Consider the following 15,975-nt stretch of genomic DNA (forward strand, 5'->3'; position numbering starts at 1 on the left):
CTTTTTTGAAAAAAATATTTTCCATGTGTTATGTTTTACTGGAAAAGATCCCATATTTTTTATTTTCATTTGTTGAACTGATCATTTACTAATAGAGTCTAATTACATTTATTGCAAAACTACCAGTTTAATATCAGAATACCTAATGTATGCTTGCTGCGGTATTTAAAAAACATCATTAACTATACAAAACTAAAGTCTGTTTTCTCTTGCAGTAATTATTTACTTTTTTTATTCTCAATTTAATATCTCTTTTTCAACGATTAAAGACTCGCAATGAAAGAAACAAGTTCAATTAAATAACAAAAATTTAATAAAAATGTAACAGTAATTATATAAATAATCCCGAAACAATCTTAGCAGTATTGTTTTATATTGTTACACACAAGGGTGAGCTATAGTGTTAAGAGAATACTTCAGTAGTACAGTGGCTTACACAAGGTAGGATCATGGTATTTGCCATGTCATGGTGAGCTGTCCAATAAAAGAAAAAGAAGAGTCCTGGATACATTTTCAAAGATCGTTTATTTATCGATTCTTATCAGACTTTGCTCCATATTGATTGCATGAAGTCCGCCACAGTAGAATCCCTCCTGGCACGTAAAAAATTTGTATTTCTCTGCACTGAGTATAGTTTCACAGCCTTCGTTAACAACATTCAACATTTCTCATACGGTAAGTGGAGACAAAAAGTCAAACATACTTCAGAAAGAAAAGTATAAGGGCTGTCTCTCAAATTCGGAAAATAACGGCAGCTGTCATCACTTTTTTTGGGGGGGTACATAAAACATCTCCAGTACTAATACCATAATGTAGTAAGGCTTATTCTGCTAACTGCAAAAGAGGGCGAAGAAATGCCAACTACAACATATTTGAAACAAGAAGAGTACACACAGCAGAAATCCAGAGGGAAGCGAAAAAACAATGAATAGACTAAGAGATTCACTAATTCCCACTATTTATAAGCTAGCACAGTTACACATTTCAACCAATGAAAATATCAAGGATCAAGAAATTTTAATTTATGGAGCACTTAGCACGAAGCCTTTATCTCCACATCATCAAAGATTAAAAATTTATCATCATCAAAAGAGGGGTTCAGCTAATAGGATAAAAACTTGGAAAGCCAAAACAAAAAGCTTTAAACGAATAAAGTCTTCACATGAGAAAAAAGGTAAAAACACTTAAGAAGGACTTTTTAATTAAATTTTGCATCAATACATTAAGGACCAGAATGAATTTAGAAAGGGCACTCGTATCATAATTTAGAATAGTGAAATAAAAAAAAGGAATTCTTGATAAAATTAAAAGTACAGACATTGCAGAAGATAAGAAACAAAATGAAAATATTCCACAGCGAGAACAACCAATCATAATATTTCTTTCACTTTGCAAACAAACTGAACTGAAATTAGTTGTCTGATGACATAGCTTGGTCATGTTATAACAAACCTGTTGGCAAAAATATTGTCGCCACATGAAATCCCTTATCTGGTTCTAGATGGCTGTAATAATTCCAAGGACATAAATTTAATGTGACCTCATCGGATATTCACCCCTTTTTGAGGGAAGGAGGAAAAATTAATTATGTGCATAATAAAAATTCCGGTATCATGGTGCCAGCCTCATATAAAATCATGACAATCACTATGGAGCTAACAGTCTGAAATACATATTACATAGATTACATTTTAAATAAAAAGATTTTTTCATTTAGGTATCAACAAAACCATGCCATCTACACAAAAACAAAATTTTTAACATTAAAACATAGAACCACTTATTTAAATATTCCATAATTCAATACAAGCAACTTTTTATGCAAAATACATATAAGTGCATGATATAAATATGGTACATAAAATTTTCGAATATACCATATTGCAAGTACACAGTACAGAATTGTAAATGAAGTATTTCTATGATAAAGCAAAATGCAATTTTTGTACATCCCCAGTTACACTTAATTAGATAAATTACAAACAGGATGAAAAACAATACAAACCATTATAATCACATCATACCAGGAAATTTTGAAATCAAACACTTATGCACTTATATATTAGGCACAATGTCGTTGAATCTCGAAATGATATTTAAGGGTTATCAAGCCTTAAACTCTAATGATTATGCTCACACAATCAAGAAATCAACAAAAGACACATAAAATTAAATTTCGAACAATTTAACATATTGCATAACTTGTAATAATGTTCTATGATAGTATAAGAAATGAGTGAAAAAAAAAGAATTAAGTGCACTGAAGTGTGGGAGAATCTTTTAGGAGCCAAACGAAGGCAACTGATGTGAATTCTATAAATGGCTGAGAAAAAATCATTGTCAAGTGCACAAATAACATAATTTACATCATTTACTTTAGAAGAAAAAGTTTTCGAAAACCTATGCTGGAATGTAACCTTAGATTTCACATACACTATATCATTAACATTGAATGATCTTAATATGGCATTTTTCAAGTATTCAGTTCTATTTGTTTTATTCCAACATCTCATAGGCATGCTCATAACTTAGTTTTAGTTGTGTTAAAAGATCACACAAATAATATGATTTTTCCACCTGAATGGCCTTGGATCAGGATTAAACATATTAAAAGGTAATGATAATTTTCTTCCAAAATGCAGAATATTAGGAGAATAACCAGTTGAAGGATGAACAGTACCATTATAAATATTTTGATGGATAAGCAATGCATTTTCAAATGGAATACCTTTTTCATGAAGTATAAGCAAAGAGCTCTTGATGCAGGTATTAACATGTTCATTATACTCAGGTCTCTAAGGAATACAGTGAGATAATTTAATATCCAAGCATTTGGTAATCGATTCAAACACCAGTGAAGGATATTGTGTCTAAATCAAGATCATTTCTGGTCTTCCAGGTACATATATTGTAATAAATGTGCTGTAATAGTTTCAGCAGTGAGATTTTTGAGAGGTCTTAAAAAACAAGATGTTTAGAAAAATGATCTAGAATAATGAGATCATGTCCACAATTTCGTACAGGACAACCAATCTACACGGAAAAAAGTCATTTGGATATTTAGGTATTCTGATAGCTTTAAATGGAGCCTGTTTAGGAGTGAAAGATTTGTATTTGTTACATAAATGATACGGGAGAACAAAATTCTTTGTGTCATTATACATACCCTTCTAAAAGAATCTTTCAATAAGATTTCATACGTTTTCTGAACTCCAAGATGGGATATATGAGAAATTTCTCATTTTCACAGGATTTCAGTGCTAGTGGGACAACAACTAATTCAGCATTAGGCTCTAGTGTAGAATTGGGTGCCCCTTCGATTGGTGACATTTTTTAAAAAAGTTTGGTGATGAAACCTCACTTCTAGTTACCATGATAGTTTTAACTTTGTTTTAGCTTCCCGATTTTATTTAAATGAAAATAGATTGATGTGTACATGGACATATTTAAAGCAGTGTGCCTTGCCTAGGTTGTGCAATTCTAGGATGTTTTTTTAAGTAAAAACAGATGGGATTTTTAAGTAAAACATGGACACAGATCTTGTGCAATTCTTTGACTTCTTATTTTGATTTTGTGTAGCGGCCATCTTGAAATTGTGCCTTCCTGGCGCCGATCTTGGCGTCAAAAAAGAATCGCCAATAAGCAAGGGGCACCCAATTGTAAACTTTTACCTAGCATTATTTCATTTATTCAAAACAAACATAAGAAGCTTATTGAATCATTTATGAAGAAATTATGTACTTTTGCAGAATTAAGCAAGGCAGGATTTTTCAAAATGTTGGTAATTTCTGAACTACATGGATCAGAAATTTGCTGAGCAAGATTGCTGATTCACCTGGATCTAAAGTGAATTTGTGTTTCAAACAAGCATTGCAATCTAATGATATAGTATAACAATTAGCATTTGCATAACATTAGCCATATTAATTAAAGGTACATAAAAATTATTAAATTCAGCTATTGCATCTTTAGTACATATTAACACATCATGTTTGGATAAAAACAAACAAAACAGCAAGACAAACAATATACACTGGCTGAAAAATTAAAATTAGACCAGTTAGCACCCAATTATTTAGACATGGGAACAAAATACCATTATTAAATCAAAACAATGAGAAAGCAAGAAATATTATCTATAAAATAATATACAATTAATATCATTGCTTATAAGGTATTACACACACTGACCAATGAATTAGAAATGCAAGATCAATATTTTATTGGATCACAGTGCATATTACCCTAGGAAGAAATTGACAGATGCATATTACCTTACGAGGAAATTGACAGATGCATATTATTACCCTACGAGGAGAAAATTTTTAATAGCGATTTAATCAATGGATCTTGGCCATTACACTTAACTTTATGTCGAAACAGGTATTCAGTAGGTGATTAGCTAATTCTACTTTTCAAGACCACAATTTTGTACTCATAATTTCAGAGGCAGCAGGATTTTATAGACTAAGTGCATCAGTTGCAACTTAACAAAATTTGCGAGATAATTAACAATCTTATGCACATAATACCCATGCCTGCCTATGGAATATGCCTGCCATTTGTAAGTCATAATAATTGGTTCCTCTGCCATGTGCTTCTTAACCAGACACTTGTTGGTTTCTTTCCTAAGGCATGAAACCAATGACAATGAAATATGCCTAATCCATTTCCATCGAGACATAATTTCATGTTATGTCTCTCAGAACATGTTTTTGATTGAAAAATAATCCTTCTAAGACACTACAGACAGGTATCATCTCTGACAATTTCCTCAATTAAAAAAAAATAAAAATCCATCTATTCATAGCTCAAAAATTCAGAAAAGATAACGTAGAAATCTGAAAAAAATAACAATAAATAAGTGAAGAATAAATTACACATGAAAAAAAAAAAAAAGCAATGAATGTGTAACACAATAGTACCAAGTGCAGTTTGACGTGCAATACTGAAATTATAAAAATGTCAAAACAAAACTAACCTTTACAGTCATATCTTTATCAATTATAACCCTTTTTTCACACATGTAATTAGTTGCCCATCGAGCACATACAATGAATTCAACTACGGAATTTACAGTCCACAAACAATGCGGTTTGGAAATCTTCTGCAGACTTTCAGTCAACAGTGGAAATGTAAAATCCTTTTTAGTAGCGGCAACATTATCTGCAACCAATGGAGCATTCTTTTCACAGGCACATTTCTTGCAGCATATGCTTTTCTTTGACATGACGGTTTGGATAAATATAAAGGCAGATTTGGAAAGATTGAGGGTATTGCTCCTTCTTGGAGTCTAGGGCGGCCCATTTCCAACTTGAATATTATCCCATCGAACAATTTCATCTCGTAAAATTGTTTTATATCACTTTCTGCAAAATGATGCTCGCATACAACATCCTTCTCTGAAAGTATTTGGTCGGCCCGAGGAATTGCATGTGTCCATTTGTCTAGCAGCACAGGATCCTGTAAAATATATTTCAACAAGTACGTATAAATATCAGAATTCAGAAATATCAGAAAACGCTTGAATAGTTTTACACATTCAAATTTAAAATCCTTGTGCATAATGGTTCTCACTGTGCAGTATATCAAGATTTAAATCTTAATTTTTAACAGCCATTCAGTTATGTGGCATGATTTTATAATCTTCATAACTTATTTAATATGCTGAATTTATCTCATGGAAAATCAATTTTTCATTACACTTATCTGCTGTTATGTTTTCACACAAGTGAAGTTAATTTTAAGCAGCATAGTGTTCATTTCCATTTATTATAAAAACCTACTTCAAACGGAAAAGAAGGGGAAATGAGATAATCTTCTTTTTTGTAAATGAAATAAAGAGGCAAATATTCCATCATTCTTGCATAATTCCAGAAATTTATTTAACTTTAAAAATCTCAGGATTGCCTGCTTTCATGCACGAAATGCAAATGCACATAAGTTATGTGAAATATTAAACTAATTTCCAATTTAAAGTTCTGTGAAATATTTAACTAATTTCCAGTCTATTACTTTTTAAATACCCTCTTATTTACTAGCAATCCAGACGTTCTGTAAAGTTATATAAATTCGTCTGACTGTGATCAGGCATGATATAAATGTTGCTCACCTTTGGAGCTCTAAATATACTTGGATTCTTGATTTCCAAGCTTTTCTTCTTCTGCCTAACAGATGTATAACCACTGTTGTATCCGGGGGCGAAGCAGGTTGCATTACAAGAATTACTCATACTGGAAATTGATATCAAATCAATATTTTCTGTATTGCTGCCTATGGCAAATCCTACGAAAAGTAGAACAGCTAACGATTGCAGCGCCCTCTATAAATAATGCGACAAAAGTGGACCATTTTTGTAAAAAGTTGTAATACCAGTTTCCCCTCCTTGTTTATACTCCGTGATCCCGACATACTAATGTCAAACAGACAGACAAAGTAGATAGATGCTGTTTTGCACCCGCTAAGTCCTTCTGCCCCGATGGCCGAAAAATCGAGCATAGGTGCGAAGGAAAGGTATATAGAAAGAGGGGCAATTTCGTGTTTGAGGAGAGTAAAAAGGAACTTCGTACATCTTGTACGAGTTCAAAAGGCCAGGAAGAAAAGATGGGACAAAATAAAATTTAAAATAAATGGTCCAAAAATAATAGAGGGAAAAAAAAGGGCCTATAGAAAGAAAAGGAAAAGAAGTAGAAAATATCCTAAAATACGATTGTGTCCATGAGTGTAGTTAAAAGGAGAAGAATCTGTCTTCATTTACAATAAATAGTGTCTCACAGGTGTGTGTGTAGTGAGTGTGTTTGGTAATGGTGAATAGATGTGTTACTGGGGAAAAAACAAATATTGACGGTGTTAAAATGCTTCATATCAAGGTATTTAGCATGAAATATAAAGTAATACGTATGCTTGCATTCTGAGATATCAACAAAAGTCATCAAACAAAAGTATATATTAATTTAACCAAAGTAACTTATGCTATTTTCATTCCCAACATTTTCATACATATTTCAAAAAACAGCAGCAGACTGACAACATAGAACCATATACAATACAAGACCACAACCGCACACACCAATCAAATAATAATAATAATAATAAAAAACATAATATATATATATATATATATATATATATATTATATATATGTGTGTGTGTGTAAATTACTGAGTTTATGTATTAAAAACACAAATTAAACAATATTTATTAATTTAACTATCATAATTTATTACAAGATTAATTATAAAAAAGTATTTCTTAAAAATACATAAACTAAAAAGGTATTTCTAAAAATAAAGAGAAAAACGAATAGCAGAGCAAAAATACGATGCTTTTATTGGAATTACAAACTATAGCTTTTTTTTGAACGACAGTATCGCGAAGCACGATCTCCTGATGACGACAACACTCACTGTTGCCAGAACTTATCTAAACTATATATTATATTATTATTATTTTTATTAACATACTTTAATACTTCTCCTTGTAAAAAAAATAATAGTAAATTAAAGAAAAAAGTCACATCTTAAGTCCCATCTTATCACAAAGAATTAACAGTCTCGGTTTAAATAAAGGTTTACTCATTATGTCAGCAACTTGCGCCTCTGTAGGTACCTGCTGCACAATGATTTCCTTTTCTAGAACTTTCTCTCGTATGAAAAAGTGCTTGATATCAATGTGTTCTGTGCGTCGATGAAACTCCGGGTTTTGTGACAGTCTCACTGCAGCGGCGTTGTCTACTTGAATTACTGGAGTTTCACGTAACTTGGTTACATCACTAAATAGTCGCTTTAACCAAATTACTTCTCTAGAACATTCACTAGCTGCAATTACTTCTGCTTCAGTCGCCGTAGTTGCAACAACTGTTTGCCTTTGGCTAATCCATGATATAGTTCCACCACTATATAATATCAATACTCCACTCTATCTCTTTTCTTCTAGAGAGAAACTTTTTTTTTTAAATTGATGTACTCTTCGAGAGCAACATTTTGGCTATCTCGGATTTTTAATATTCTCGAATGGAGTTTCTGCAGGGAATTTCCGTTCGATTTTTGGCCTATTCTTTAAACCTTCAAAAATTCGCCATAAAAAAACTATGGTAGCTAGGACCACGAAATTTGGAGGGTTTGTAGGAAAAAATAGGGAGCCCTTTCACACAAAAATTTGCGACATTCTATCGAACCGTTTCGGAGATATTCGCGAGTTTTTGTTTTAGCATTACGGCGAAAAGGGTCGGACCCCCCATGGTGAGCGGCGACTGCGGAACATGGGGAGGAAGGCCGAAACCCTGTTAGGCCACGTTTCAAATTTCAAGTCGATCGGACAATTAGGGCCCGAGATATGGGGGGTCAAAGTTTGGCCCATTTCCGTGACCCCCATCGAAATTTCGGTCGCTGGCGCCGGGGTCAAAAATTGAGCTACGAGAAAACGCTTGCGGGGGATTGTTCATGTGTCCGAATGGGAAGTGCTGTGTGAGCGGTTTGAAATTCGGTGACTTTCTTGGATTCCGGTGTGCTTCTATTTAATTACGATTTCGAAACTCTGTTTAAATATATTGCACAGCCCCATACCATCGACTTATGGGTTGATCGCCAATGACTCTCAGCTTGTAGGTTACAAGTGACCAAAAACATGACGGGCATTAATGATCAACATCCTTGAGGGACGCAAATGTGTTTCGGTTTAACTGTTTATCAAAATTTACTCTATTACCTGACACTGGCGATTAGTTTGGTTGATTTAATTATGACCAAGCACTCGAGAGCTATCTGCCTAAATGGAAGGATACCTTTGTGGAAAGGTTTCTTAGGAAATCGGCTCAACAGCCAGCAGTTCCTCCTTTACATGAACAAGAATTTTTTAAAAAAATTTTTATTTGTCCTTTTTGAACAATGAAATGTCCTTCGATTTCATGCGATCAGGACGCTATAGAACTTATCCTTAAATAGAAAGCCAAAACTTGTACATTGGATTTCAAGTAAAATTCCGAGCATTACCAAATGATAAGCTTTTTAAAATGGTCTCTGCTTCAGTAATACAGCGAGAATTTACGCCTCCTTGAACAAAATCAAACATTTCGGAAGAGCTAAGTAACTCCATTTTTGAATGTACGAAGCCAGATCACAAATCAAAATACCGAGTTTTATCCGCCATACTAATTAAGGCTCCTATATACCAGGCTGAATCATCAGGCATTCGCTCTCCCAAGTGGGAGATTTAATGGCGGCTGTGTAGTTACGGTGCGACAATTTTTTGTGTTTTTTTGTGTAAAATGGGCGGATGTGCAGCTATTAATTGTTCAAATCATTCACGGAAAGGTCATACATTGGTAAAATTTCCTAAAAATGAAGAAAGAAGAAAAATATGGGTAAATAATTGCCGAAGAGACAATTGGAAACCTGGTCCAGGCGCTGAACTTTGCTTAGTAAGTATAATGTTAATTACGCCTTCATTTAGAGTTTATATCTTCTCTGATGTTTATAATGTGCAAGTAAAGTGAAATTCTTGTGTACAATAACCTGAGTATCTGCTAATTTCTGTAATAATAGCTATAATTAAATTAGTCTAGGGTTAATGTACCCGTCGCCAAACATCGCCAATGTGGATGTTTTGAATGTGGAAAAGAAATTTCTCTTCTAATATAAAGCGCAGATTTTGTTTTCCTGTACTAATTGTGGAATTTATACTAATGTAACATGAAAATCATTAGCATATTGAAATTTATTAAAAAATAAATAATAATTTGGAAAGTCAAGATAAAATATGAATGTTTGCTAAAGATATATGTAACATTATACTATAGTTGCAATATCGTTGGAATGATATATAATTTTTTTCTTTATTTTATAATCACTGTTGTTAAAAAGTTAGATGAGTTGCTTATGCACGGTGCCCACTACTGTTTCTTGGTTAAAATAACTTCCAGAATTTTGACATTGACATCTGAAGTCAATAGAATAAATTGAATAGTATGAGACAAAATATATATAATCTGACTTCAATAATTGCAAGTACCATATATTTATAATCACAGTATTATACAATTTGGCAATTTTAAAAAGATAATAAGAGTAAAGATTTAGAAATGAATGCAGAACATTCAAATAAGCACAGAAAACTTGTGAAACTGCATGTGTACTTTTCAAAAATAATTGTAGTGTTTTTAATGCATGTGTAGTGTTTAATGCATGCATAACAATCAAATAAATCTGCCTGTAATGATGAATTTCAAAGGCCAAGCCAAAATTCTTTCATGAATTTGATACTTCTAAAGAATGTGATCTCCTCAAATTAAATCCTCATGACATTGATAAACAGTTATTACTGATCTGTGTTACAAAACAGATTTTTATACATGATAAATAATATTTTCTGAAGCGTTATTTTGTGTTGTCATCTCTAAATAAAAAATTGCCTACAAATTCAGAAAGCTACTGAACTACGTTCTAGAGTTTTTAATAACTTTAATTGGATATGCCTGTGCCAATGTAATTTAAAAAATAGTCATTTAAACTGGGCTTGATGCTTTTTAAAATGCATGTTGGCACTGTGCTCCGAAATTAGGGCTATGTTTTGAATGATTAGAGAATTAAAAATTAAATATTTCAGTTAGAGCAATAAACATTACTACAATTATAACAAGAATCATAGTCTGCTCTAATTATAAATGTATTTATCGGCCTAGTATCTTAAAAGTTGGGTGTAGTGAACTCTTATTTTCTTATCTATTGTAAGAGCACTATAGCAAGAAATATAAAGTTTTATTTTAGTTGTTTTTAATGTTATAGCAAAACACTACTTCATTTAATTTTTGGATAATGTTCTAAAGAACACCTTAAATTATAGGCAAAAAATAAATATTGGATAATTAAATTCTGTCCAAGCTTACAAGATGCTGCTGCTGATATGTTAGACATGGTTTGTTTATTGTTTCACTTTTTTATAATACTGGGCCTAATTTAATTACCTGCATATTTATTTATTGCCTATACTTACTTACAGTTCATGCTTGCTGCCTTTGGCACAACCTCACTGTGTGGTTTGTTTTTTCGTACTTTTATTTATTTTGTGTACTTTTTTTTTATTACTTTATGTATTTACAGGATCATTTTGAGGAATCTCAATTTGAGTCACTATGCAAAGATAGAAAAAAACTAAGAAAAACTGCAGTACCAACACTCTTTAGCATTCCAAATCCACCACCATCTGTAACTGACAAGAGGATAAGAGAAGTAAGATGTCCTAAGCCAAATACTGAAGTGGTAAATTATTTAATATTCTCCAAAAAAATTGTTGAAAAAAATCATTGTTATTACAAATATATTAATTCATCCAACCATTGTTTAAAAAAATAATCACAGCATAACATGTTTACTATTTCTTTTTGAATTTAGGAAACTCTACCTGCTTCAAATGAAGAGTTGTTAAAAAAAATAGAATTCCTTGAGCAACAGCTTCAAGAAAAAGATGCAAAATTGACATCATTTTTGTCCGATGAGCAAGTAGGAGCCCTTGCTGTGCAGTCAAAAAGGAACTGGTCAGAAAAGTCCATTATAAAAGGACTGAAGATGCGATTTGCTTTGGGCAAACATGGATATAATTACCTCAGAAGTACTGGATATCCAGCACCATCGTACAGTACCTCGAACAGGAGGATTAGGGAAATAAAAATAAATTTCGGCATTTTAGAAAATTTGTTTTTTTTTCCTCAAGACAAAAGTTCATTCATTGGATGCTCTTGATAGGAACTGCTGCCTTTTAGTTGACGAAATGGAAATAGCTTCATATCAAGATTTTGATACATCGTCTAAGTCATTCATTGGAAATGTTACGTTAGGAAAACCTGCAGTTGCTAAGCATTACACTATTGTAATGCTTAGAGGCCTTAAAACATCATGGAAACAGATTGTTGCCAATGAATTAACAGGGCCTTCAACATCAGGTTCTGACATGAAAGATCTAATTCATAGAACTGTAGTAGCAGCTACAGAAATAGGTTTAACTGTAAGAGCCTCTGTTTCAGATATGGGAAGCAATAACAGAGCAATGTGGTCGTCATTGATGTATCTGTCTCTAGGACAGATAGGAAGACAAATTACAATATTGGAGGACCTGATGTTTTCATTCACAGTATTGCAGATGTACCACATCTCATTAAAAACATGAGAAATGCATTTCTTTCAAGTATTATGATATTACCAGAGGAATTTCGCCAGCAGCATGCCTTGCCTTCGAGGATAGTATCTTCAGTGTATGTGAAACGACTCTGGTCAAGTGAGATAGAATCAGATGCTGCCCTGAGATCTCTACATCACTTGAACAGAGTTCATCTCTTCCCAACACACTTTTCCTCGATGAATGTGGCATCTGCTGTGCAATTGTTTTCTGTAAAAACAGCTGCTGCTATTGAAAAAGCAGTTATTTTACACCAAGTTGCAAAAGAAGCATTAACTTCTGCATGGTGGCTGAGACTTGTAGCAGAATGGTTTACAATTATGACTGCAAGGCATCCAAAAAAAGGCATCACTATCAAAAATCAAGATGAGAAATTTAATATTTTATTGAAATTCATTCATGTGACTGAAACTGTTCAGTTTGGAAAAGCATGGAAGCCATTTCAAACTGGCATTATTATGAGCACATTGAGTGTTGTGAAACTCTCAAAAGAATTATTTTCCGAGGGGTTTACATTTTTCTTACCAGGCAGGTTGACACAAGATGCGCTGGAAAATGCCTTTTCACAGATTAGACGAAAGTCGGGTGCAAAGCCTACTGCTTTGCAAGCCAAGAGAGCACTGAAATTAGTGTGCCTATCACAGTTCATTTCGGATATCAATAATCCAAATTATTGTTCTGAAAGTGACCACAGCCTCTTTGATGCTTCTGAATTAGAGGTTGCTATCAGAAAGGAGGTCTTGCATCCTATCTCCAATTCTGTAGTGCCATCTACCTCTTCTGCAGTGGCAGTGAAACGTCGCTTGCCCCCAGCTGTGGAAGAAAATGATATACATTACATCGCAGGAGCCATATATAATAAGTTGTTGAAAAAAAAAAGCATATGTGAAAATTGTAAAACAGCTATGACCATTTCAGAGGACATGCTGGAACCTGACATACCCGAGCATCGCACAATTCTTACAAAACACAGCAATAAAGGTGGACTGAAGGTCATCTCTTCAGGAATGTATCGAATATGTAGGGAAGCTGAACGAGAATTTCAAAAATGTAAAGATGTACTCCTTCGTTTACAAACAGCCATCACAAAAGAATTAGTTGAAAGAATAATTGATAAATGTACACATGTGGCCATGCCAGAATGCTGTAATCTTAAGAAAGTAATTATTGATAATTTTTTTATTACTAGATGCAAAGGCCTTACACAGCATCTTATCAACAAAAGAGCCCATAACGTTTCATATTCATCAGCATCGGCCAATAAGAAACAAAAAGTAAAATAATTTTAGAAGGTATGTATGTTTTATATTAAATAATTTATGTGTTTTATGTAATATGTATTACTTTTTCCTAGGCTACGAGTATATAAATTTCTGTGTTTGATGTTATATATGTTACTTTCTGCTAGGCTATGAGTATATTATTATGGTATTATTTTCTTGTTTCTAATATATAGAAATATAGCATATTTTCCAGTATAAAATTTCAGTTCAGTTTTACTTAAAAGTATGGGAAAGCAGATTTGTTTCATGCATGATCTTTATAATACTGGTATGAAATGAATGAATTTTAATCTGTAAACAATTTTTTGTTAATATTGAAATGTGTTTCCTTGGGTACATTTTTAGGCACTTGTGGATCATGTCAGACAACATGCAATAGAAAAAAGATGTCCATGTGCATAAATTTTTCATTGTGTTACTTCATTTTATCTAAATTTCAAGGATAATTCTTTTCATTTTTATATGGCATGTTATTAGTATAAAGGCTAGTGAAAATAAATTGGTATGTGTATCTGTTTTTGAAGTGTAATGCTTAAATAAAAAGATGGTGTGTGTTTCTTCATTTAAATAAAATTTCAAAGATAGTATTTTTCAGCGTTGTACTGTTTGTTATTTCTCAATGTAAAGGGTAACAAGGGGAAAAAAACTGGTATGGTACATCTGTTTTTTAAGCATGATAATTTTATTTATTTCTTTAGTGATGCATATATAGAGAGAGAAGGTATTTGGTCCAACTGAAGTTATAATAAATCTAATTTTACTAGATCTCTTTCTCCCGTCAGGTGTAGAAAATTTTCAAATGCAGAAAATTTGTTTGCAGAATTAATTCATTTCTGATAAACTTATTATCATTAATTTTTTATATAACATGTTATTAAGTTACGCATTTGACTACTGTGTAATAAACTTGTATTTAGGGCAAAAAATTAACTATTTTGCAGCTGGTGACTAATATCATATGCTTCTAAGAATATTACTTTTAACTTTTTTCATAATTTTTGTATTTCAGGAACATGAAACTGTTATTTTGATATACTTAAATAATAAAAGTGTGTATCTGAATCAATTAATGGATACAAATATTTTACAGTTATTTTTAGAAGATATTTGCCATATCGCTTCTAATAATTCATAAAGTATGTTAAAATATAGGTAAATAATTTGGTGCAGAATTCAAATTTAGGGTTTGAAATATAGTGAATCATGAGACTAAATGATTTTTATTGTCATGATTTGCCTGGGCTTAAGAATGTACTTTTCGCCCGGTGGAAATTGTCATCAAACTGTCCTGAACAGGCTTTTTGTTGATAATAACTTCCAGGCTTATCAGTACCTCCATTTGAGTGGAGGGTATACAAATATAGTACCCAATTTAAATTACATTGTGATTATAATAATATTGTGGTATTAAATAAGTGATTATAATTACAATTTAGATAATTGCATTGTAATTATATTACATTGTATCTGTGAACTCTTAATTTCATTACTTTATGCAATTATGTTGTAAGTGCATAATGTAATTGCAATAATATAATCTATTCACAATTACAAAATAATTATAAATGCAGTTACATCTTAAATAGAGGCCATTTTAATACTTTTAAATTTTTGCAAGATAACTTCCCATTAAGGTTCATTTGGAGGAAACTATGCAAATACTAAAAAAGAAATTATGCTAAATTTACATATTTTGTACAGTAGTTTCTTGTTATAATGCTGTTCAATATATCTTCAATACTTTTGTAAATTTAACGACATTCATTGCAATCACTGTGGTGCTTTAAAAAGAAGTTTCTTAGTTATGCTTTCTAATAAGAATGTGTTAAAAATTAAGTATTATGTATAATAAGTAGCAATTAAAAAACCTTGACTGCATGAAAATGCTGTTGCTGTGTAAAATAGAAAATAAGCTTATGAAAGATAGAAATAAGCTATTTTATGACTATTAGAAATTTTGAATATTAGAAAATAAGCTATTTTATGCTTTGAAATGAATTACGTGGGGTTAAGTCGTCCTTTTACAACTTAAGAATGTGGTTAACACACATTCTTAAATTGGACAGGTTTTATCTAAATTATTAGTATAAAATATATAAACTATGAATTATTTTGTAACATAACTCAAATTACAAAATTCATTCTATATACGTTCAAATTTATTATCTTTTATGGAATAACTGTTTTTTTTAATTTAGGTAAAAATTGGATTTTTAGAAGTATTACAAATACAATGCAACACAAAGGTGATCTGATTGGAGAGGAAGGACTTTTTATTACGGTTTCTAGTTCGTATTTATATTACATTTGGTGAAAATCATCCAAAACACAGAATGCTGTACTTTCTTCTTCCATATATGTTATGAAATATTTCACACATTTAAAAGAAAGTGTTTCTTCAGAGTCTTGCACAATTATTTCCATATACCTCAGACTAAAATGACAACATATTCTTACGTTATTTTTTTAGTATGAATTTAGTGTTTTTATGGAAATTTTTGTTAAAATGTCATTAATATAAATT

At 31.8% G+C, this 15,975-nt stretch overlaps 3 protein-coding genes across 5 annotated transcripts; 2 read left to right on the forward strand and 1 right to left on the reverse strand.

Annotated features, from left to right (window-relative positions):
- Window positions 1-290: 290 nt before the first annotated feature.
- LOC118204544 (uncharacterized) lies at window positions 291-6,597 on the reverse strand. 3 transcript variants are annotated; one of them, XR_015042250.1, is made up of 3 exons: window positions 6,113-6,589; window positions 4,308-5,463; window positions 291-4,274 (listed from the first exon to the last, which is right to left on the reverse strand). XR_015042250.1 is itself a non-coding variant. In XM_085821106.1 (3 exons), the coding sequence occupies exons 2-3, from the start codon at window positions 5,228-5,230 to the stop codon at window positions 4,812-4,814; spliced, it is 279 nt and encodes a 92-aa protein (XP_085677232.1). In that variant the 5' UTR covers window positions 5,231-5,463; window positions 6,113-6,597; the 3' UTR covers window positions 291-4,811. The 3 variants fall into 3 exon arrangements, 2 of the variants coding, with proteins under 2 accessions (XP_085677232.1, XP_085677219.1); XM_085821106.1 differs by having other exon boundaries at window positions 291-4,841; window positions 4,982-5,463; window positions 6,113-6,597; XM_085821093.1 differs by having other exon boundaries at window positions 291-5,463.
- A 2,627-nt stretch (window positions 6,598-9,224) lies between these two features.
- LOC146999260 (52 kDa repressor of the inhibitor of the protein kinase-like) lies at window positions 9,225-12,214 on the forward strand. The gene is made up of 3 exons (XM_085821123.1): window positions 9,225-9,418; window positions 11,097-11,255; window positions 11,388-12,214. The coding sequence occupies exons 1-3, from the start codon at window positions 9,266-9,268 to the stop codon at window positions 11,733-11,735; spliced, it is 660 nt and encodes a 219-aa protein (XP_085677249.1). The 5' UTR covers window positions 9,225-9,265; the 3' UTR covers window positions 11,736-12,214.
- Window positions 12,149-14,718, forward strand: LOC146999261 (uncharacterized). The gene is made up of 2 exons (XM_085821116.1): window positions 12,149-13,460; window positions 13,797-14,718. Exon 1 carries the CDS (start codon window positions 12,156-12,158, stop codon window positions 13,449-13,451), a length of 1,296 nt encoding a protein of 431 aa, XP_085677242.1. The 5' UTR covers window positions 12,149-12,155; the 3' UTR covers window positions 13,452-13,460; window positions 13,797-14,718.
- The last annotated feature ends 1,257 nt before the right edge of the window (window positions 14,719-15,975 follow it).

The sequence above is a fragment of the Stegodyphus dumicola genome, chromosome 1 (assembly GCF_044657685.1).
Source record: "Stegodyphus dumicola isolate Sdum_Otavi_A_Nest chromosome 1, ASM4465768v1".
NCBI lineage: Eukaryota > Metazoa > Arthropoda > Arachnida > Araneae > Eresidae > Stegodyphus > Stegodyphus dumicola.